General features: G+C 32.4%; 4 protein-coding genes across 7 annotated transcripts; 3 read left to right on the top strand and 1 right to left on the bottom strand.

Annotated features, from left to right (window-relative positions):
- Positions 1-568: 568 nt before the first annotated feature.
- LOC116775312 (beta-1,3-galactosyltransferase 1-like) lies at positions 569-4,830 on the top strand. Of its 3 annotated transcripts, none has more exons than XM_032668185.2 (6): positions 569-800; positions 1,227-1,420; positions 2,003-2,180; positions 2,614-2,833; positions 3,611-3,733; positions 3,963-4,830. In XM_032668185.2, exons 1-6 carry the CDS (start codon positions 780-782, stop codon positions 4,274-4,276), a joined length of 1,050 nt encoding a protein of 349 aa, XP_032524076.2. In that variant the 5' UTR covers positions 569-779; the 3' UTR covers positions 4,277-4,830. The 3 variants fall into 3 exon arrangements, with proteins under 3 accessions (XP_032524076.2, XP_032524077.2, XP_032524078.2); XM_032668186.2 differs by having other exon boundaries at positions 1,158-1,420; positions 3,963-4,829; XM_032668187.2 differs by having other exon boundaries at positions 1,144-1,420; positions 3,963-4,829.
- A 3,657-nt stretch (positions 4,831-8,487) lies between these two features.
- Positions 8,488-11,506, top strand: LOC116775355 (uncharacterized). 2 transcript variants are annotated; one of them, XM_061524711.1, is made up of 6 exons: positions 8,488-8,617; positions 9,698-10,069; positions 10,845-10,907; positions 11,045-11,185; positions 11,300-11,368; positions 11,443-11,506. In XM_061524711.1, the coding sequence occupies exons 1-6, from the start codon at positions 8,551-8,553 to the stop codon at positions 11,463-11,465; spliced, it is 735 nt and encodes a 244-aa protein (XP_061380695.1). In that variant the 5' UTR covers positions 8,488-8,550; the 3' UTR covers positions 11,466-11,506. The 2 variants fall into 2 exon arrangements, with proteins under 2 accessions (XP_061380695.1, XP_032524136.2); XM_032668245.2 differs by lacking the exon at positions 9,698-10,069 and adding an exon at positions 9,147-9,488 and having other exon boundaries at positions 8,499-8,617.
- A 48-nt stretch (positions 11,507-11,554) lies between these two features.
- On the top strand, positions 11,555-14,491 carry LOC116775354 (uncharacterized). Its single transcript, XM_032668244.2, has 3 exons — positions 11,555-11,756; positions 11,824-14,214; positions 14,287-14,491. Exons 1-3 carry the CDS (start codon positions 11,555-11,557, stop codon positions 14,433-14,435), a joined length of 2,742 nt encoding a protein of 913 aa, XP_032524135.2. The 3' UTR covers positions 14,436-14,491.
- Positions 14,492-15,019: 528 nt separating this feature from the next.
- Positions 15,020-22,183, bottom strand: LOC116775344 (uncharacterized). Its single transcript, XM_061524694.1, has 9 exons — positions 22,116-22,183; positions 20,871-21,086; positions 20,126-20,191; positions 19,413-19,556; positions 18,274-18,480; positions 17,893-18,165; positions 16,355-17,824; positions 15,779-15,835; positions 15,020-15,527 (listed from the first exon to the last, which is right to left on the bottom strand). Exons 1-9 carry the CDS (start codon positions 22,153-22,155, stop codon positions 15,427-15,429), a joined length of 2,574 nt encoding a protein of 857 aa, XP_061380678.1. The 5' UTR covers positions 22,156-22,183; the 3' UTR covers positions 15,020-15,426.
- Positions 22,184-22,259: the final 76 nt, after the last annotated feature.

Here is a 22,259-nt window from a genome sequence, read left to right as displayed (position 1 = left end):
GCTATATAAAAAAAATAATTGGAATAATAATGCCTTTGATGCCCGATGACGTCATCATTGCGATAAATTGGCGGCATTTGGGAAAAAACTTTAGAAATCAAGTTTTATGATACTTTAAAAATAAGATAACTCTAATAAATAACCATTTCATATTAAATGTAAACTAAACCAGACTGAAACTAAACTAAACCACGTTGTAATATCCTTCACAACGATTGTCTCTAAAACTTTGTGCTAACTTCAACTACTAACAAAAACTACTTCTGAATTAAAATAGCAATATCACTTATGTTCGTAATTGCTAGCAATTCATGTTCAGGTCTAATTGACTTAATTCAAAAGCTTTGATGTATTAAATAAAGTATATACATTTTTGATGTTATATAAGAAAGGGAAACAGGAGAAAATTAAAGTATATATATATGAATTTTTATTTTAAAAATGTATTGAAGGAGTTTACAATAAATTTGAAGTCCATGTACGGTTTGATCAAATAAAACTATCAGGAGTGGTCGATATCGGTAGATAAGGAGTTTGGTACCTACGTCCCTATGAACGAAACATTATTGTGGATATGTCGAACTGATACAACGCTTTCTTAGTATCATGGAAACGCACCAATAAGTGAACATTCCACGTTTATATAACAATAAGTAGAGGATATTTTATCGGATATTCAATTGTGTTGATGTTATCTGAACTTAGAGTTCTGTGATTTTGGAAACTTATAGTTTTTAGTGCATTGATATTAAGTTTGTATACTTTTTTCTGCCACAAGGATGTCGTTAAGATTTTTTTTAGTAAGTACACTATCTTATCTATGACAAAGTTATCTATCGATTTTACGAACACTTGATAGGCACAGAGCATCATTATAAGATGATTTTTTTTTTAACTTCTTGTATAGAAATTTGAATTTGACTCAAATATTTTCATAACAAAAAGGTTCAATATCGGTCAGTATAGATTTTAGTTTGTTTTAAAACAAAAAAGCAGTATATCAAGTCATAGAAGTCATAGTAGACATTTAACTAGTCTGAAGGAGTATAGGTTTAATAGCATTGTGAGAAAAAGATTTAAACTTCCAGCTCTCATAATCATTTAACGTACTAGACGGTTGTGTCTAGAACATAACAGCTGTAGTCGATTAATTTCAGACAGACCCTAACAAATACCCAGTTGTGGCACACTAAGAATTAAACAAAATTACCTCAATTATGATGCAGAAGATGTTATGCGTAGTCCCTTGCAAGAGACGGATCAAGATTCGATTGGTTCTGGTCACCCTCACCATCGTCTCTCTGGTTATTGGTTGGCATCTGTCATATAGATGTAGCAGTGCACTGTTACCTCCAGAACCTAACCTGGCCCTCGATCACTTCAGAACAGACAGAAGTTTGAAGAGCTATCTCGAAAAAATGTAAGTGACATACATAATTTACTTATCACAAGTATTCAATTTTTATTTAAAAATCTCCATGCGTGACGATGTTAAGGTGAAAAAAATCATGAAAATGCTTTGTATATAGTGTGTCAATGCAAAATTGTGATGACAGTGGTAGATAGAAAACAATTGAATGTCTAGTCAGTTAGATGTCAATTTATAAAAATAATTTTTTTCATCGTTTCCAATTTTATATTCGCTTACGTGTCAGGAACGGAAAAATACATTGTCTTTTCGAGAATACATTGAATAACAATCTGTTAAGATGGATTGGAGCAGTGTCGTAGGAAAAGCTGCAAATACTTTTCGTATTTAGATTGGCTTTTGTCATAGATGCGTAATTTATTTTGACGTTCTCGGAATTTGAATAATACATAAGATAACTTGTCATCAGCTGATGCTTAGAAATCTTAAAATAACATATCTTTTTTTGTTGAAAGAATGTCTTTTATGGCTAACTATAGTCCTATTTAAAATTCTAATGCCAAATAAAGTCTATATAATGGCAAAAAATGGATGAGATTTTTTTTCCCTTTGCCGAACATAAAAATTTTTCAGCAATATCCTGATAGAGCCTTCGAAGGTGGTATGTCCCACGACAACGCAATTACTGGTCCTTGTGACATCAGCCCCTGATAGGTTCGAACACCGTGACGCGGTCAGAAATACCTGGGCATCGCACTTTCCGACTTACTTCATCATGGGTCTCCATGGGAACACCGTCGAGGATCTGATGGTGAGATGGATAGTTCGGATCTAACTATGAATTGCAATAATTAATATTCTTACAAAAAGAAAGGCTTAAATTGATTTCAAAATAGTTTAAGTTTAAAAATTTTAAATGTCTACTGTTAAGGTTTTACTGCTTGCAGCTAAACAAATTTGTCATAAAATTTATTCTAATAGTCAAAGAATGGTGTACGGTCATGTTTCATGTAAGCACATCGTCAAAATAAACACAAAGTATTAATGTACATATAAACTTTGAGAATATTCCAACCTCGTAGTTTTCCTATGAAAAAATTTCGAGATCATCTGATGTACGCGTGTCATTTTTGTACAAAATTTGATGTATCTGTGAATAATCTTAAATGTATCTGTATTTATTTGGGGATAACCTAATAATGCCTCTACTGGACTTGACAGTAATACTATTAACAATTTTTAAGGTAGAAAACTATGTGGAAGCAAAAATGTACAGTGACGTCATCATATACAAGTTCAAAGATCACTACCAGAATCTGACTCTGAAGACGGCTCTCATGCTGGAGTGGACGGCTACCAGGTGCCCCACAGACTTGGTGCTGTTCAAGACTGATGATGATGTTCTGGTGAACCCGTGGGTGATGAAGCAGCTGGTGAAGGAACACGCTGGCCGCGACCTTGTCGGTACGACCTTTATCACAGCCATATATTCGTGTACTTTAGATAATTCGCTAACGGGAATTTTTTTATGTAAATTTTAATTCACATGGAAAAAAAGTGTTACAATAACCGATACTTTTAGAGAAATTGGTATTTTATTTGCAAAAGGTATATGAACAGGGCCATTAGTTACTTCTCATTACAAGAGACTAATATGAAAGAAAGTTAATATATATAGTGTTGGGTCTGTATTTCCATGATACCGTTAAAATTGTCTCATTTTATTTACATTAAAATTCTTCTAACAAATTTAATTGTATTTATGAACGTTTGTATTTCAATCACTAAAAAAAAAACGATTATGTTGTTCCAAGTCTTGGACATTATAATATACGTCACAACAGACTGTAGATGGCACCACTGCTTAGTATATTTTAATCATATCAATTTCTCTTTGACTTCAAATTCGAAATCCACGTGAAGTAGAAAAAAGTATAAAAGTATCTAATATGTTGTCTAACAGACTGTAGTACCAACAGCAATCTAGTATGAAACGAAACACTCTCACAGACGCACAACCCTCCAATATTTAAATACACTCATACAGTCAATTTGTCTCAATAAATTTTTAGTGCGAATAAAATGATCAAACAGTGAGGTAGGTACTGCATTTTTTACTAACCACCATCAAATAGTGTACCGATTATATCGATAAATAATATGATTAGCGTAAACCACACCTATTAATCCAATATCAGGTGATGTTTGTGAAAACCTAACATATTTGTTATCATTCAACAGGCTACAAGCTACTAAACAAAAAGTTCCATCGCGACGTGTACAACAAGTGGTTCGTGCCGAGGTGGATGTTGAATGAGGATCACATCGAGGAATATCTCTCGGGGACAGGATATCTCATCAACGGTGACCCTCAGCCCATAGAAATACCGATAACTTAGGCGGCAGACAAAAGTCAAAGCTTTCCCACTCACAGAAACTTAATTTTCTACATTTTTGTTCTAAATGTCCATAACATTAAGGTAGTAGATAGGTCGTAGATATCGTTTAACGCGTTCCTACTTTCATATTAACTTCATGATCGAGAACAGAGTAAAACATACCTTAGGCTATCGTAATAGAGTATATTTTCCAGGTTATCACTTGAGGGACATCTTGGCGACGGCGTACAGGACGCCAATGATCAACTTGGAAGACGTGTACTTCACGTACTTGGTGTCGAAACGGAAACTGGGTTTAAACCTGACGCACGACAGAAGGCTGAGTCCCTTCAAGCCGTGGTTGCCGGGCGCCTGCATGTACTTCAAGTTGGCGTCATCGCATAGTCTATCTCCAGCGGAAATGACGCAGCACTGGCGGGGCGTCCAGCGGCTGGGACGCGAGTCTGACATGGGAAATGACGTCTGCGGCGACGATGACGTCACCTGGAGCGAAATGTTCCTGTATTGATCTATAAGAGAATATAATGTTCATTGTCTAGTTTTGTAAAGACTGATCCTATATGTATGTGTTCGGAGTAATTTTATTTCAACTTGACATACAAATAAAAATTAGTGAGAATTTAATTTATGTTATAATAATATATAATAATATGTTGATATTTATTGAAAATCTGTTTTATTGATATTAAACTATATTCTGCGACCAGGTTTTGCCCGTTAATGATGAGGTACAGAGAATTTTGTTTATACAAAAAACATATATATTTTTTTATAACACAAGAAATTGTTATCACTTGCCATTTTATCAAAGAATTCCGATGTTTAAGATAAGAGTTAAAATGACGTACTACGGTTAAGTTTAAGGTTAGGTTAAGGTAAGGTACAAATTACTTAATTCCTAGAGGAAGAAGGTAAACCATGTTCTTCAGTGCAAGTGTTTTATATGACATATAGTTTAATTTAGTTCTTATTTTGACTTAAGTAAACATATATATGTATGTATATATAGGAAGTTATGTTTAGCTTAGATGTAAGTATTTTTGTATTATAATAAAAGTTTTAATTTTAAATTTCTTTTTTTTTATATCAATTTTTTCGACGAAGACCTGGTAAGTTCATTGTCTGACAAACGGGGGGTAGGAAGAAAAAGTAATTTCAACCTAATCGGACAAAATTACGTTTGTAGTACGGAGTTTGCAGACTTCGTGGTATAGAAGTACAAATCGTGGAAAATATGCAATGACACGTCTCCAGAATATCTGGAACAAGCGCGGGATAGGCCTAAGTACAATATCTCGCTTAGTGAGGACATTAGTCTTTCCCATCTTTCTCTACGGACCAGAAACGTGGATCGTCGAAGCTAGGGAGAGGCAGATAATAAATGCATTTGAGATGTGGTGTTGGAGGCGTATGCTTGAAATGCCAAAGACTGCTAAACGAACAAATGCCTCTGTTCTCTCTTAACTCTCAATCAAAACTCTGCTGTTCACTATATATCGTCAACGCGTACTGACAAACTTTGGCCATATTATGCGAAGACGAGGTGAACATCTGGGGAAGTTGGTCATAGTGTGTAACATAGAGGGCAAAAGAGCCGGAGGTCGTCCATCTACTCGATAGGCTGACCAAGTTAAGGAAGTCACATCTGGTGCCGTAGCTAGGTAACCAAGGGCCCTGGGGCAAATAAAGAAATGGGGCCCACAAATACTTTAACAATGCTAAGCAACTTTATCATCAGCTCTTTTCCGTGCATGGGCGGGTGATAAAACTATTAAACACTAACAATATAAATTACATTATTTTAGTACTTGGTTTAGGTATTGGGCAATAAAACAAATAGTTTATTATATATTTATTTATTTATTTGTTCATAGATACGTTGCATCAGCTTACAGATATTTAACCTATCGCCAATGCAAGCTATTGACAAAAATTATCCGTTTATATAAAAAGTTATATATCTGTGCTTTTATATGGCCACCCGCTGTGGTACCAACCTGTCGTCTTGATACTTGATATTTTTTTATTAAAATCAATAAATATTATTTAATTGAACAAGAATTAATTCTGTTTATGTTACTGCCTAAAAACAAATATAATATATTATGCAATTAATCTATAGATTTCTTTACGTAACTATGTATACGTACTATAATCAAATAAAATTCAACTTTTGTATGGACCAGTATAAAAAATTTATTGACATACGCTTACTTACTCATGATACATCAACTTTTTAACCATTCTAGAAAAAAATTCTTGACTCTTACATCGCAAAAACGCACATCGATAAATAGTAATATGCAGATATTGATATCCGACAAATTGATGAAAACGTTAATTACACTGTCAACCCACACAAATAATTGAGGGGAAATCCCTTTTTACAACTTTGGAATTTCTCACACCTGAGTTACAATGATTAAACTCGAGTTGCCACCTCTAATATTTATTTTGAAAATGGGAGAAATTTTCAAAAGTTGAGTTCGATTGAGATTTTCTGGTAAGGATTCGAGGGCTCCCTGAGCTTGAGGGCCCCGGGCCACTGCCCCGCCTAGCCCCTTGGTAGCTACGCCACTGGCCACATCCTAAAAAACTTTACTAGGCTGTGAGGTCAGATTGTTCGTTGCGGAGTGCCACATGACCACGATCTTCAGTAATGAGGGACCGACGGGAGAGTAGAGATATATATATGGAAACTTGTAATTATAAAAAAAATGTGTTCAGATAAACGAAACTAGAGCTAGCAGGTTGAAATAGAATTATTTTAAAGCACAAAAAGTAACATTCATAGTGTCTGTATATTTTAAAGTTCTAACAAGATTTTAATAGACAAGTAACTGGCCTAGTCGATGCTTATGACTAAATAAATATTCTTTTGTTATCTGCGGTCTGGAGGAAAAAAACATGCTTTACGACCATACCCTCTACCTTTTTATTAGCTTCACATGTATGTTTGTATGTTTGTTTGTAACCGACTTCTTTGGGCGCGATTTTGAACCACTTTAAACGGCCAGATTTCGTTCAAACTTTGTAGATTTATCGAGGACCGATAACAATGCACTAATTTGATAAAATTATTCCATTTTTCAATTTGCAAAATATGATTTTTGTTAATTTATATACTTTTCATCTATAGTCGATAAGGTAATAAACTTAATTAAAATTAAAAAAACAAGCTATTATAAATAAACCGAACTAAAAAGTAGAAAATAAATAATAGTTAAGAAAAATTAAAAAACACTCTTTTTATAAAAACCGAACTAAATAATAGAAAATAAATTTAAATTAAGAAATTAGTGTTAAAAATTTCAATAAATATAAATTAATAATAGTGTGAATAAAAAAAAAAGTATTTTATTTTAAAAAAAGCGTGGGGTGCTTTTTAAGATATTGAAATGATAATCACTCAACTCATATCTGTCAATAAAATATTTATAACTATTGACACCATTATTCTATAAAAAGCGTGTTTTTTAGTTTTTTAAACTATTATTTTTTATGCCTCTAAGCCATACTCTCTGACTTGTATACAGGAATGTTAATCGAAAACAAATCTTTTTTACATTGCGCTTAATAAATAAATAATTTTATGTTTTTTCTTCTAATTCATAATAAGTTGGTTACAAAATATTACTGATTAATATAGTCAGGGTTGTGACTGTTTATTTCACACGTAGTGTCCGCAACGAACAATTGCAATTTAATTTTCAATAATTTCCTTCATAACAAACATTATTCAAAAATCTGAGTCTTATAAAAGTACATTTAAATCTGTTTTTATTTATTAGTTAAATATATATTCTTAATTATGATTATAATTTCATTTTCATTATATAGTCATTATTTCGCTGGAATGTTTACTAAATATTGATGATTTTATCAAAACCTATTCGGTCTTGTTTTATAATTCTAACCATAAATTTATCAGTTTTCAAAACAGATAGTTATGTGTACATCTATAATTATTTTCTTTTAATATCTTGGTTTATTTGTGGGACCAATATATTATATAAACATGTAAGTAATAGCACATATTTCAATGCCTTTTTTGGGATGTTTTTTTTCTTCTATACAATCGTCTGACAGTTAACCCGCGCAGGTGTGAGTATTTCCGATAAGATTTAATAGTTCATCTTATTGCCGACATTGTGATTACATTCATATAACTCAGGGATGTATTTTAAATTTTATCCCTTTATTTATAATTTTAAAATTTATTTTGTACATGTATATATTTAAAAGAATTAAATTTCGATATTACTAATAATTATAACAAAAAATTACATCACAGATAATAAAAGTTTAGTGTTATCTATAAAAACATCTTATTTTAATGAGATCTAAGATTTTCACGAGTATTCATTTAAATGAAACTAGTGTTATTCGGATTTACTACGCGGATTTTATTATTTAAAAACTACATAACTTACATAACATACTTTGCAGCAACCGTGTCTGACACCTCGTCTGCCCGTGATCACGGTTGCTGCAAAGTAACAGAAACGTCGGGATTATGTAGTTTTTAAATAATAAAATCCGCGTAGTAAATCCGAATAACACTAGTTTCATTTACATCTTATTTTATTTTGTGATTATATAAATCAATTTAAAAGTAGTATTGGTTTATATATTTATAATTTTTTTTGGTGTAACATTCGTTAATAGATTAATATTTTCAATCCGTCCCTGAATGAAGTCAAACAAGGCGTCAAATAAAACAAGGTAAGTGTATTCGTATAAAACTGAACAGCGAACAATTATTCCATCATTGTCATCACCATGAAGATTCAGTTCCTATTTCTGGTGCTTGCTTTGTTGGCTCTCTTCCAAGCTCCCGTAGACGCTGGTGAGTCATGACGGATTAATTGAATTATGATTTAGTTAATGCCGTTAAAATATTTGCCATTATATAATTTGATTATTCTTAATTTTATATATAATTTAGTATAGTATAAATTTTGGAGATAGTTTTATGTTATTAATCTATACTTTTTTATATTATAATGTTGTGTTTTAGTATGAATAGTTATTTATATGAATGTATAAAGCGAGTTTTTTGCTTTTCAGCACGAATACCTACTATTTTTTTTTACTTATTGTTATGTGTCCTTACATATTTCATTTGTATTCACTGGTGTTTGTTTTCTTGTACATACTGTAAAGTTGGAATTGTATCTAGCAAGACGGACGATGTCGCGGTTATCTGATAGTGGTAAATGGAAATATAAAATTCCGAACAGATTTCTATCAACATTGGTTTAGATTTTAGTAGATTCATTGATCGTTATTATACTCCAATAAGGATGCTAGGGGAATATTATTAACACAGCAACTAAAGTGTACAATGAGAAAGGTATTGAAATGGAATTTTCTAGATTTCTATTACAATCGACTTCCGTACAAGCCTGAAGATATAGCGGCGTTAGGTCTTAAGTGCATGCCCGGTCGAACTATCATTAAAGTTGAGGCCGCCAAGATAGTAGAGAAAAACACGTCTTCTTCCGAAGAAGAAACTCGAAGGTCTCACATGAACGCAGAAGCTAAGGATGAACTGTGCCAGATCTGCGTGTGTTCTCTCGAAGGGAAAGACGAATACTGCAGCAGAAGACCAGCCAGGAACGTCAATGAATGCATCAGAATGAGTATGCTCAATAAGTACAGAGAAACACACGCGCCGTTCTCACATGAAAAAGCTCTATCATATAGAATACGACGAGGTTTGTTCATAGTGCAGGCGGAATCGGTGCAGTTGATGTGAAGTGACCAACAAAATCTATTTCGTTGATTAGTATACATACAAGTTCCCACATTTCTTAGATACCACCTCACGGGCATAACATTCATTGGTCGATAGATTCCAAAAAAAAACAACTTATTTTTCAGTTTATATTTTGTACAATTTCGTGATAGTTTCTTTTCGGATTAGATTACCTGTGGCATCGTGACGAGATCCCATATGAACCTAAGGCGAGTTGCAAGAGAGGCACTTCTTATTACAGTAACAGCGTCACCGCCAATAATACCGATATTGATGTGGCGAGCGACATCGACTCTCTCTTAGACTACTCCAATAAAGAAATCTGCTTCTACTGTGTATGTTCTACCGACGGCAGACATGCTGGTTGTATTAACAGAGATCCCTGGTTCTGTGAATACTACAGAATAATTAGAGACCCACACGCTCCAAGAGAAAACTACCGTCTTCTTTTTAAGCAAGACCGACCAGCGTATTTCAGACAACTCTCTTATAGGCTTAGAAGGACTATGGATGAGGGCATCGATGCCTTTCTTGATTATGGTAGGATATCAGAGGTTTGTTTGTGTGGCTGAGCACTTAGCACTGGCATTGTTTTTGTCATCATTTTTAATTAATATACGCTAGTCTACAGGTAATAAAAGTGTGTTAGTGAATCTGCAACCAATCTTTAGTCCTTAACTAAATTTTTCTTTCGATGGTTGTGTTTCAATTTATAAACTTAAAGATTGGTTGCAGGTGGTGATACTTTGTGCTGCAACCACCCGGATGGTCACCGTCGCAACCTGCATGAGAAAGTGAGGACCAAGATCAGGCTTATGAGGAGGAAGGTGCCCAAAGAAAACATGATGGGCGGAAGTCCCCAAGGAGATTACGTGGACTTCATAGTTAATAATGATTAAAATTTAGATGACTATGCAACACACCAATCTCAGACGACTTGTTGTTAAAACTGCTATAACATAACTACCACTAAAACAGCTCGCCGATTAGTTATAATATATTAGTTACTTTTAGAACAATGTGGTGCAAAAATATCTTTAACAAGTGATGTGAAGACTGTGTTTTTATAATTTTATAATGTTTGTGAATATGTAAAAGTGAATAAATCCGTGTTTTGAAACATATGACTTTTCATTAATTTGTTTTTGTCGCACGTTTGTTGGTTTTGTTATTATTGGCACTTATACATCAACTGCACTGATTATGAGCACACTTTATTTTTATTTTTGGGTGGCTTTATCATATTTTTTTGCTTATTAGTTGAAATTGCTTTTGACAAAAATGTCACGATATCACAAAATACTTACTTTTTCAGTGGGTGAAGATAAAGATAGTTCATGCGTTCCATTCGTATCTGAATATTCCGATTGCAGTGAAGGTAAGCTATTCCGCTGCTAGAAAATTATATAAGAAATATATTTTTTAAACGATATTCCATAATATTTAGAGGTTTCTTTGAAATATGTAAAAACTTCTGTGTATATAACATATTAGTCATATGCATCAATCTTTTAGCCAATAGATGTACTGGTTGCGAGAAATGTACCTGTGATGGTGAAGGGGAGTGGTATTGTGAAACAGTGTTAGAGTGTCCAGCCAAAGAGGACACTTTAGCTGATGCTGGCGCCTCCAACACTCTGGATATGTTTTACAGTCGTGAGTTTTGGTTACTCTATCTTTGTCTACGTTTTGGAGTCTTTATATCATTCCTGAGTTTACCTATTTCTTTAAATATATATTAATATGTTCTAAGAGCTTATCTTTTTTTAGAACTAAGTGAAATGCCGAAGCCTACATATGTGGTACCACCTCCACCAAAACCGGAAGCCGAATTAGTTGGTTTGTAACATAGTAATATTTGACCTATTTATACTTCACATATATCTAAACATTACATTCGTGTACATTTTCAGGATATATTATTGCTGTTCCTTGAAGAAGTATCTTATGCACTTTATTATTAAACGTTGCACCAGATCGCACTCTTTTACTATTGTTCACAATCTATTCCTTTGATTTTTTTCTATGGTAAGTATGTCATCAAAAAATTTCTTCGGATTAATTAAATTTTTCAATAAAGTTTCAGAAGATATCCGACGTCAATTCGAAGATTTTAAAACGTATTTTTCGCGCCAAAAACGATCCGTCGATAACAAGTTTATACCTGAAAGTGATTCTTCCAATCATACAGTTAAATTCTACCACACGGTTGATGAAATAAACGAAGGTTTGTAAAAATTAATTTCATTCATGTGAGGAGTTAGAAAATTGTACTAAATTAGCGCCATTTGCAGATACGTTAAAAGACCTGAACGACACAGGAACGATACAAGCACACAAAGTAGAGGTTAATAAAGTTCCGAAAATATCTCGCCGGACAAGCATGTATGATAATTTTAATAGTTCAGATTTAAACGCATTGCACATAGAATACAACCAACCTCAAGACTATGACCATCACATCACGGAAAATAAAATAGAGACGCATAATGGCGATAAAGTTCAATATAACGAAGACAGATTAAATAAGATTTTGGGAAATCAATCTAGAAGTGAGAGAGACAAAGTGTTATCCAAAATAGTCGTGAATGAATTGAAAAAGGGAAGTGAAACAATTGGAGATAAGAATGTATCACCAATGTCAAACATAACGTTCACTCCTGAAAACGACACATTAACAGCCATGACTTACATTGCTGGAAACTTACTAAATAAATTGTGGAACATGGAAATGGAATCAACAGATGTCTCCATGGAAACAGAAGCGCTGAAACATGAGAAAATAAATGACCTGTTAGAGTTATTCAAGGAACCTTTGAGTATGAGACAAGAAAATTTTATTAAAACTGCTCTCGAAAAATTATCTGACACTTTGAGTAAAAATAAAAACGTAAAGAATATTTCGCTTTGTGAAACGATCACGGAGCAGTCCAGTCAAGAAGAAAATACTAAAAGTGAAATGAATACGACTTGCACAACAGAAAAATCTACAAATGTTAAGGGTAAACGGACAAAGGACGCTCCTAGTCCTACAACAGAAGCTATATCGAAGTTAAATCACGTGATTAATCTGATAAAGAAGTTTGAAAATGTCCAAAATATGCTAAACGGTTTACAAAGTCAGACCAAAGAAAATAAACCGCTTAGAGAGTTGTTCACAGAAACAAATATTAACACACAAAACGATTCTTCTCTCAAGCTATTTAGTAATTTATTAGATAAGATCACAAAACTCTTAGTTCCAAACAAGAACAGTAAAAAAATATTAGGGAAACTAAAAGAATTAAATCAATTTAAAAACAACAAGAACGTTAAATCTCTTGTTGGTGATAAATATAAAATTGACATAAGTGAAAGGGATATAACAGCGAAGGACAAAGTGATTTTAGATTACTTAGATCATATTGAGAATAATCCGAACTGCCTGCTTAAAAAGAATTTACATAAAATTGATCTCAAACCGACTATGAATGTTGAGGGGAACATACTATATAATCTATCCGAATTCCTTAAAGTTAAATCATTTATAGATCTCGTTAAGTTAATAAAACCCGAGATGTCATCTAAACCAGAACCCCAGCAACGACCGGAAACGACTACTACACTCCCAGAAACAATTACCAAAATAATAGAAAATGTTCCAATGGATAAAATACAAAGAAGCCTAAACGCTACCAAAGACAAATTGAAAAATCATTTAAAGGATTTAATGAGCGACTTGATAGAATTACAAAATGTCCGTGGCATGAACAAAGAACAGACTAAAATCAAAATATCAGATATCCTACCCTGCATTTATAATATGATGAATGGTGATGCGATTATCAACAACGAGAAGGCCAAGACGCAAACCGCGTTAAGTAGAATTAAAAATGTCCTAGACACCATCAAAATGGAACTGAATTCAGATATTTCTTTACCGACAAGACGAAATAATATCATTACGGAGACACCGCAATCAGCGATATTGTGGCAAAGAGTAATTAAAAATGTCGCTGCGCTGCAACGAAAGTCGCGAAGGAATTTGGGGCAGACCTCCGAAAAAACATATGAGGAATTGAAAAATATCATAGAACAAGTGGAGCTGGTCGGAAATTCGTATAAAAACTTCGCGATGTTATCTGTGGTGCCGCCTCAGAAACAACTGATGTTGTTGAAAACTTTAGAAGCCGATACTAAGGTAGAGAAAAATGCACTCGAGGCTATTATTAATTCAATGCACACTGTAAATAGCTTGCCGCTTGACAAGCGTTCAGAAATAAACGAATTTATAGATAACGCTGACAACAATATCAATTTAAGCGTCAAAGTTTTAAAAAATATTGATAAATCAAAACAAAAGTCCAATGAAAATCCGCTGGTTGAGGTTTTTAACGTCGATCAAAACAAGAGACCGAGTAACGAACAGGAAACGCAAAACATGTCTGAGATGCTCGCACGCTATAAGAACAACGTAAAGCTTACCAGAGATCAGATCGTTAAACAGCTCATTATAAAACGGGTCGAGTATTATTTGAAGTCTCGGGAGGCTATGGGCCTGAACCTTAGTGACGATGTCAATTACAACATTGGTAAACGAATTCTTATATTGATGAAAACGGGCAACTATAACATCGCTAAGGAACTTTTTAAAGTATTTGTGGCTAATAAACGCAAGGACGAAAACGTTCGCAACCAAAGTGGAGGTACATAAAGAGGTTATATATATTGCATTTATGAAAAAAAACTAACAAATAATGATGAAATTAACGTTTTAGGTGCAACAATAATGAACGAACAGAGAACAAAGGGTAGGTTGCTAATGGCGCTGAAGGATCCCTTGATACGGTTCGACGATCAAGTGACTAAGACACATGACCAGGATCAATTGGTCAAGCAATTGATGAAATTTAAAAATCTAAGTTAATAAGACAAATTCAAAGTTTTCTACGTTTATATGACTAATAAAAACATTGAAAAACATTTAAGCGTTATTATTCGGATTTGTAACTGACATGGGATTACATGATCACTGTTGTTTCCTGTTTTCCATTTTCTAATTTCCATTCGTGTTCGTTTAAATGAAGCTAACATTTTCGGACTACTTGATAATCTTAGTTTCATTCAAATGAATACTCGCGAAAGTCTTACATCTCACTAGTGTTCGTATTAGAGAAAAGTTACATTAAAAGTGCTGCTAAAGGTCCAAATATTTTGTGCATTCTAATGTATTTTAATGATTCCATAATTATTTTATCTGAAAAATGACCACTAAATTTAAATAACTAGCTTCTTAATATTATTTAACACTTTTCTAAATGTTTTAGAGCAGTTAAACATAACCCTTTTGAGAAGCATTATTTCTCATCTAATTTTGACAATAATTCTTGGCATGGCGAACACTTATCAATACACTAGCCCTGCCACGCTTCGCCGTGAACAACCAAAGACAGCGTATGTTTTATTGAAGTTAATTTTTTCTGTACGGTATACAATATTTTTTGTTTTCTCGCTGTTTGTGTACATGTAGAGGCAATCCGGTTTTCCAACGCGGGAACACGCAACATACAATTTTCCATGTGGAAAGCAACCCACATCCTAATCGAGACCACAAATTGTATCAAATGATATTCGTGTATATCTTAAGATTTATTACAGAGCAAAGTCCGCCTGTATGTAGTATTTTTGTCCAAGAAGAACACAGGAGCCCATAGATATTGAAATTAATTTTATCCCAATATTATATTAATTTAAACAATAGTACATTTAATATGTCATTTATTAGAGCGCTAGAAAATGGGTTTATTTTTGAATGATTGTTATTTTTTTTTTAATAAATCAATGTTATATGAAGGAAAGGATAAAAAGATATTATGTTATTTAGTTAAGGGATATTTTGATAGGTAATTTGTATTTTATTATGATGTTTTGTTGAGATATTTATTTTGATTGCGTTTTGGTTTTGCCACTTTTCGTTTCGCAGGATTAGTCGTCGTAGACTGCTTTTTTCTCTTGTTACCTAAAATTTTATCGAAAAGATGGAATTTTCGAATTGCACTTGAAGGCTCGATGATGAGATAAACTAATTATTTGGAACATTATGTTACTTTGGAATAATCTTTTTGTTTATATATACGGTTGCATAAACCTCTGAAATTAGAGTGTGTAAAAATAACAGATACACATTAATTCAGATGTAATAATATTTTTAAGCGGGTCAGAGATATATTTTAAAGTTGTCAAAATAACTTATAAAACTACTATATTTACGTTTCATTCTCGTAGTTCTTCTGGTCGTAGAAATATTCATACTTTTCAATTTAGAACCTAGAAATAATATATGATTATTTAAAAGATGTCAGTATCTACATTTACATTTTAGTCTTATTAAATTAAGTACTGGAAAAGGAATTATGAAAAAATTATATCTTTAATAGCCTTTATCATATTGTCTACAGTTCTTATATAGCAAGACAAAGATTTCTTTTACAATAGGTCCCATTAACATTTCGACTTTTGCTTCCAGAAAGAATTTTAATATTGAAAGTAAATTTATCTAAATCATTTCTAGTACTAACAATAATCTTCCTTATACCTGATTCTAACGGTCCTGAAATGTCTATAGTTGGCAAAAAAATACACTAAAACTAATATGCTAGTGTTTACGAACGATGGTATCCGCGTACCTTCGCAGGACGCTTTTTTTGTCTGTATGTCTTCATATAACGTGAGAAGTGTTATGAGTATAATAATAAATGATTTGGGAATATAACACCTCACCTAAATATATTATCAATATAAATAAGCTGTTTCTGCCGTAAAAAATATAATAATTGTTACAATTACCTTGTTTTATATCATTCTTTTTAATTTTATCAGTTTGATTTAACTTCGTCTGCTTTTTTTTGGGATATGAACGTAGTCCTGGAATTAAATTTTTTACGCTGTTAAAAAAATTTGCAAACCATCCAGCCTCTCTTTTATATCTGGTGGCGATATTTAATTTTTTTTGCCATTTCCTCATTGTTTCCTCGTATTCAGCGATTTTATTTTTTCTAATTTCATCCATTTTTTTCCTAGCGATGTGTTTCACGATATCATTTTTTGGAATTTTTCTTCTTAGGAGTCTGCTAATCTCTCTCTTTGAATTCCTTAACAGTGTCTTGATGGTTAATAAAAATGATTTCTTCTTCTTCAAACTTCTCTCAGTCGATGAATGAAGGCCTCGTTTTAGTAGCTGCATTTCTATAATATGATTTAGTCTATGACTCGATCTTCTTAGATTGGTTGATATTCTTCCGATGAGTTTTTCTCCTGTGGCATCATCTATTGGTATCATTCGTCTATTTTGCGCAAATTGAAATATTGCCAATACATCTGCAAGCTTTCTAATGTCCTGTGATAGGACAAGATGAAACAGTTTCATTACATAGAGACGTTCAGTTAATGAACCGTTTGCAATGTCTATGGTCATTTTATCATAAGTTTCGCCTACTTTATTCAGAGCATGGGTTGTATTTTCAGTAAGGTTAATCGTTGAACTCGTAAATTTTAAGTCATTTGTGTAAAATCTTTTAACGAGTCGCAATATTATTTTTCTGGCCACTGGACTTAATTGATATGGTGCATTTGAGATTAGTATATTATCATCTAACGCTTCAAGTACCTTAATAATCTCATCGATAGGGCAAAATATTTTTTCCAGAGCAATATTCATATCAAAAGTTTTTCTTAATTTAATAGAGTTTGATGTACTTTTTATATTTTTAATTTTATCTTTTTTGTCCTTAGCAACATAGTTTTTCATAGCTCTTATTAATACTTTTAATTCGTAAGGCATTGACGAGTAATTCGTCAATCTTTGGATTCCAACAACGTCGCTTACGACCTCGTGGATATCTCTTTTTAATTTTGCTAAATATTTACTGAGAATATTTGGGTCTCGTTTTCTCAAATCCTCCGAATAATTCGATATCAAATCCAAATCAATGAAATATAAATGTGAATTATCTTTCGTAGAGTTTTCATAGTGATCAGTATAGTTAACGCCGGTGATTGTTTTTATGTATGTGATAAATTTCTTCTTTATGTCAATTAATTTGTTGAGCTCGTTCTGTTTTTGTTCCACAAATCTATCCAGAGGATGTAAAACATCGTGTATTTCTAAGACGGCTTTTTCCGTTTCATTTACACTTGCAGTAGAGTTGTCATATGTGGATTCCTTATCTACCTCTCTTTTGTGTATACGACGAGTGTTATGTATATCTCTTTTGTAGTTATAATTTTCATTAACATCTGAATCAATGTACGAAAAAACTGAAAAACGGAAACCAAAATTTAATTCATCTAAACATTGTCGCCTCTAAGATATTTGATATAGTTACCATCGTCACTGATTCGTTCTGTCTGATTTTTATTATCTTCATTGTCATAGTTTAGTATTACAGTGTCTGCTAGAATTGATTTTTTTATGTCACTGAACACGTTCGGTGATGCTAGTTTATGGAACATCGTGTGTTCTGAATGACTGCTATCCTCTAACGAAATGTGTTTTTCATCGTTTCTTAAATTAATATTATTTAATATATCTTGGAAGACTAACGGCTCGGTGTTGAGGTTATTTGAAAGGTCCCCGTTATCTTTGTTAATACGGTCACCTGTGAAATATATTAGTTTTAATTCTAAATATTTTTTTAAAACACTGTTAACTGCAGAATTTTTCTAAAAAATATCGATATATCGTAAAGTCATATAAATTTGTATCAAACAAAATACTATGATATTTTTACCTGTATCATTTACGGACATTTCTTTACTGCTTATTTTCTCAGTAGTCGCTTTCAAGGAACCTTTATTTATATTATAGTCTGTCGTGTCGTACATCCATTTCAATGCTTCTTCGTGACTCATCACCTCTTTTTTCTTACCTTGTACCGATCTCTTGGTTCTCTTATTTAAAATTGTTTTTTTATCTGCAATTGATGCTCAAGTTATACGTCGTAATGAACTTTGTAAGTGGTCTGCTGTTGAAGTTTTTATTTCTTAAGGTAAAATATCTTCGTTTACAGTAATAAAAATAAACATCGCATTTTAATTGAAATCGAAGTTTGCATAGTAAATGTGTTTCAAGGATTTACCGAAAACAAAACTTACGCATTCGTAGCAAATATTGCGAATCGGGCTTAATTTGAATATTGAGTTAATATTGTTAAAATAAATATCCTAGTGCTTTTTGAATTTACAATTAGATACAACTGTATAAAATCTCGTCACTCTAAAACTGATATATGATATGTATCACCGGAGAAAGTTTCATTGAAGAATTTGGATGTTAAAAGAACATTAACTCAAGTAAACTCAATACTAAAGCGCCTTCAATTATCACAACCACTTTAGCTGAACACTGCAGGCAAGTCGAAGTGAAAATTAGGTCATTTAACACAGTTACAGATATATAATGGACCCCATAAACGGACGGCTTGTTGAATTAAGCTATGTATATACAGCGGTTGTCTCTGCGTATCGTGTCTTCAACAAAACCACCTCTGTTGCTTGAACTCAACTTTAATTAAAACACTTTGGGTATACATAGTGAACGTGAAACGTTTTGCTTGCGCGATGTAACTGATGATAGTGACATCTATGATTTTATTGTTACGCTAATTACTCTAAGGTATCTTAATGAGGTGGGATATTTGATATTTACATATTTATGTTTCTATTCTGCTAGTTATACTTAAATTATTGTTTTTATTACTATTTAATTTTTAACGATACATAAATCTCGTATTAAACAGTGGTAAAAGATTCTTTTCGTTAAAGACCTAATAATGTGAGTAATTTTGTGTTATTTTTATAATGATTAGATAATGTAAATTTTTTTGGATATTCTACGTCTACTTACAGTCCTTAAGATTCTCCATCGTCACTACTAGTGTATGATGGTCTAGACCCAGTTCATCATCAGGGTTGCAGCGTTGTATAGCGGAGCAGTTCCAACGACCGTCGACACCACAACTGCAGGTTTCACAACCAATGCAAACATTGTCTGTGGAATATTCTTAACTTAATTGAATTCAGGACTTAGCTTAGTTTTAACTATTCTAATTGAGCCCTTAATATTATACTAAATATTCATTCATAAGACATACGTCGTACAAACGTAGATTGAAGAATGGTTTATGTTTGTTTATATTTTGTCTGAAAAGCCTTAATCATCTAAGGATTTTTATTATTCGGAAGTATAAAAATCTATATCGTTAAATATTGTCTTGCATTTTAAATAGTAATCTCAATTAATTGTTCCTTTATTGGTATCACTTATTTATAACTAAAAATAAACTACATAGTTTAATTGTCATAAATATTAAATTGTATATAAATATTGATAAAAAATATGGATTAGAATAATTGTAATTGTAAGCGTTTAGCACAAAGAGCCGGATTTATGATGAAGGTGGGATTTGATATTATTCTCTCGTGAATTGTTAAACTCTTGAAAGTGAAATTAATTTTGTGAAAGTTGGAACAGATCTCCTTACACATATGTTTAATTGGTTGGAGTTTCTTTTAAAGCTATCTTATCTTATCTAGGTTATCACATAACACTATGCTTACCTCTGTAACACGTCGTGTGTTCCGATATTAATGGAATGCAATCTTTACGTTTCGTTTCATCGGACACTGGAACAACGTCGCTGTTGTAATACAACGCTTCGGATGAATTTAAATAAAACTGATATTTTTCTGATTTAATACGGGAATTTTATTGTTTTAAAAACTACATACTCCCGACGTTTCGGTAACTTTTCAGCGACCGTGATCACGGCAGACGAGATCTGGCGTATAAATTAATAGTAAATCCGAAAAATATTAGTTTTATTTGATGAATACTCGCGGAAGTCTCAGATCTCATTATTCGGATAAATACCCAATTATTATCAGTTTAAGACTGGTTCTAATCATTTTTAATATATTTCTATTTAAACCTATTATTATCTTATATTATTTATGATAGTTTAATTATGAAAGACCACCATGAGCTATTTTTGAATTAATTTCGAAAAGCAAAGTTATTTAATTTTGATTTTCTTTCAATATATATTTAAAAAGTGACCGTTTACTTCTTAGAATTGACGATAAAGTTTTGTATATTATGTATGTACAAATAAGATAAAATAAAACGTAACAAGCTTGCGTCTTACAACACACTTAGTAATCTTAACTTTAAAAAAGTTTTTATTAGTTATTTTTCTAAAAACAAAAAACAAAATATTTAAAATAAATCAATTACAGTTTTAATACTGCCATACTTATAAGCAAAAATAACAAGATGTCACTAACGACTACGTCAAATAGTTACCCTTCTCCATGTAGTCAAAGATCATGTCATCAATTCCGTCGTTAGTATCAACCTGAGTCTCTCTATCTGTATGTGTGTTCCCCTCGAGTATCTCCTTAACTAGTTTGTAATAATCGCACCTGGCTTCGTCCGTCCTAAAACACGTTTGATCGCAAATGTCACACTCGTCAGCCGAGCCGAAAGTTTCGGTGTGCCAAATATCATTTTGAGGAATAGCTGTGAAATAAATACATAGTTTTAAATAAAAAAGATGTAATAAGTCCCACTTGTTACGAAAAAGTAAATGAATTAAATGTAGAATATGTATAAAAATATTGTTATTTTAGATTTAGATTTATAAATATATTATGAGAAATAACTTGCGACTTGCGACCCAGGTGTAGGTTTAGGGGCCCTATCTAACCTCCACTGTCCAAGCTCCTCTCCCTACCTAACCAAATTTGAAAAGAACCTACTAGGGCTGCCTTCGAAGTACGTTCCAAGAATGAAGAATTGAAATAAGTTCTGGACAGGCCCAAGTCTTTTAGTAGGAGTCTCTACTCCTCTCTAGGTTTAGCCGTTATGCCTTCTGTCTTACTAAATCCAGGGCACAGTAAAAACGAGGAAGTATTACAACATTTTTAAGTACAATTACAATTCTATGAATAGTAGTTTAATAAAATCATATATATATCTTGTTTAATTTCATCTCAAATTTGTAATAAATTTGGTAACGATTTAAAAATATGTACAATGGTTTAAAAAAAACAGTAATCTTGTTAAATTTATATTTCTGACAGATTTCTTTTTTTTCGTTTACCTTATTAATTATGATTTCAAAGTTTGATGTTGTAGATGGTTTCAATTACTTGAATAACTAGTAAATACAGTTCTTACAAATAAAGAGATAGTAATTTGTTTTCTTTGTAAAAAGTAAGATTTAAAATGAATTTCCGCTAAGATAAGAACAAAACTTTGAGTGTTGACGCATGGCGTGATGATGTTTTCCTTGTACTGAAAGAATTGAAATTGATTTTCAGAAAAAAAATGGCGGTATTCTTGTTTTGCATTGAAATTAGACATCGGCAAATATTTATATATTATATAAGTCACAATAAAATGGGCTGTTGTTTATACATCTATTATCTACATATATATAATCTATAGTATCTAATTTAGTGGAATGTGCGTATTTATGATCTAGCAGCTATCTCCATTGTTCAAATGATTCAAATATGACAATAGAGGATGCAAGGCAAAACTCACCAGAGATGCCACAGATGCCAGCGAGCAGGACAACTAACATCCTGAGAACAATGCCAGTGATTTCGTAATTTGAGATTGCAAACTCAAATATGTGTTAAGAGATGGATTCAGAATTTAAAATAAATATTATATACAGATAATTGT

The sequence above is a fragment of the Danaus plexippus genome, chromosome 25 (assembly GCF_018135715.1).
Source record: "Danaus plexippus chromosome 25, MEX_DaPlex, whole genome shotgun sequence".
In the NCBI taxonomy this organism is placed as follows: domain Eukaryota; kingdom Metazoa; phylum Arthropoda; class Insecta; order Lepidoptera; family Nymphalidae; genus Danaus; species Danaus plexippus.
This window is presented reverse-complemented; position numbering and strand designations above follow the sequence as displayed.

Bases quoted from the DNA above. Each gene is read 5' to 3' on its own strand.
- LOC116775312 (XM_032668185.2), top strand. From the start codon at position 780: ATGTCGTTAAGATTTTTTTTA. The intron at 2,181-2,613 runs GTGAGATGGATA...ACAATTTTTAAG, and splicing joins ACACCGTCGAGGATCTGATG to GTAGAAAACTATGTGGAAGC. The intron at 3,734-3,962 runs GTGACCCTCAGC...TATATTTTCCAG, and splicing joins GACAGGATATCTCATCAACG to GTTATCACTTGAGGGACATC.
- LOC116775355 (XM_061524711.1), top strand. From the start codon at position 8,551: ATGAAGATTCAGTTCCTATTTCTGGTGCTTGCTTTGTTGGCTCTCTTC. The intron at 10,070-10,844 runs GTAGGATATCAG...TTACTTTTTCAG, and splicing joins CGATGCCTTTCTTGATTATG to TGGGTGAAGATAAAGATAGT. The intron at 11,369-11,442 runs GTTTGTAACATA...GTACATTTTCAG, and splicing joins ACCGGAAGCCGAATTAGTTG to GATATATTATTGCTGTTCCT.
- LOC116775354 (XM_032668244.2), top strand. From the start codon at position 11,555: ATGGTAAGTATGTCATCAAAAAATTTCTTCGGATTAATTAAATTTTTC. The intron at 11,757-11,823 runs GTTTGTAAAAAT...CGCCATTTGCAG, and splicing joins GGTTGATGAAATAAACGAAG to ATACGTTAAAAGACCTGAAC. The intron at 14,215-14,286 runs GTACATAAAGAG...TTAACGTTTTAG, and splicing joins CGTTCGCAACCAAAGTGGAG to GTGCAACAATAATGAACGAA.
- LOC116775344 (XM_061524694.1), bottom strand. From the start codon at position 22,155: ATGTTAGTTGTCCTGCTCGCTGGCATCTGTGGCATCTCTG. The intron at 20,192-20,870 runs GTAACTATTTGA...ACGTTGTTCCAG, and splicing joins CTTTGACTACATGGAGAAGG to TGTCCGATGAAACGAAACGT. The intron at 18,481-19,412 runs GTAAGTAGACGT...CATCAATTGCAG, and splicing joins GATGGAGAATCTTAAGGACT to ATAAAAAAACAATTTTAAAT.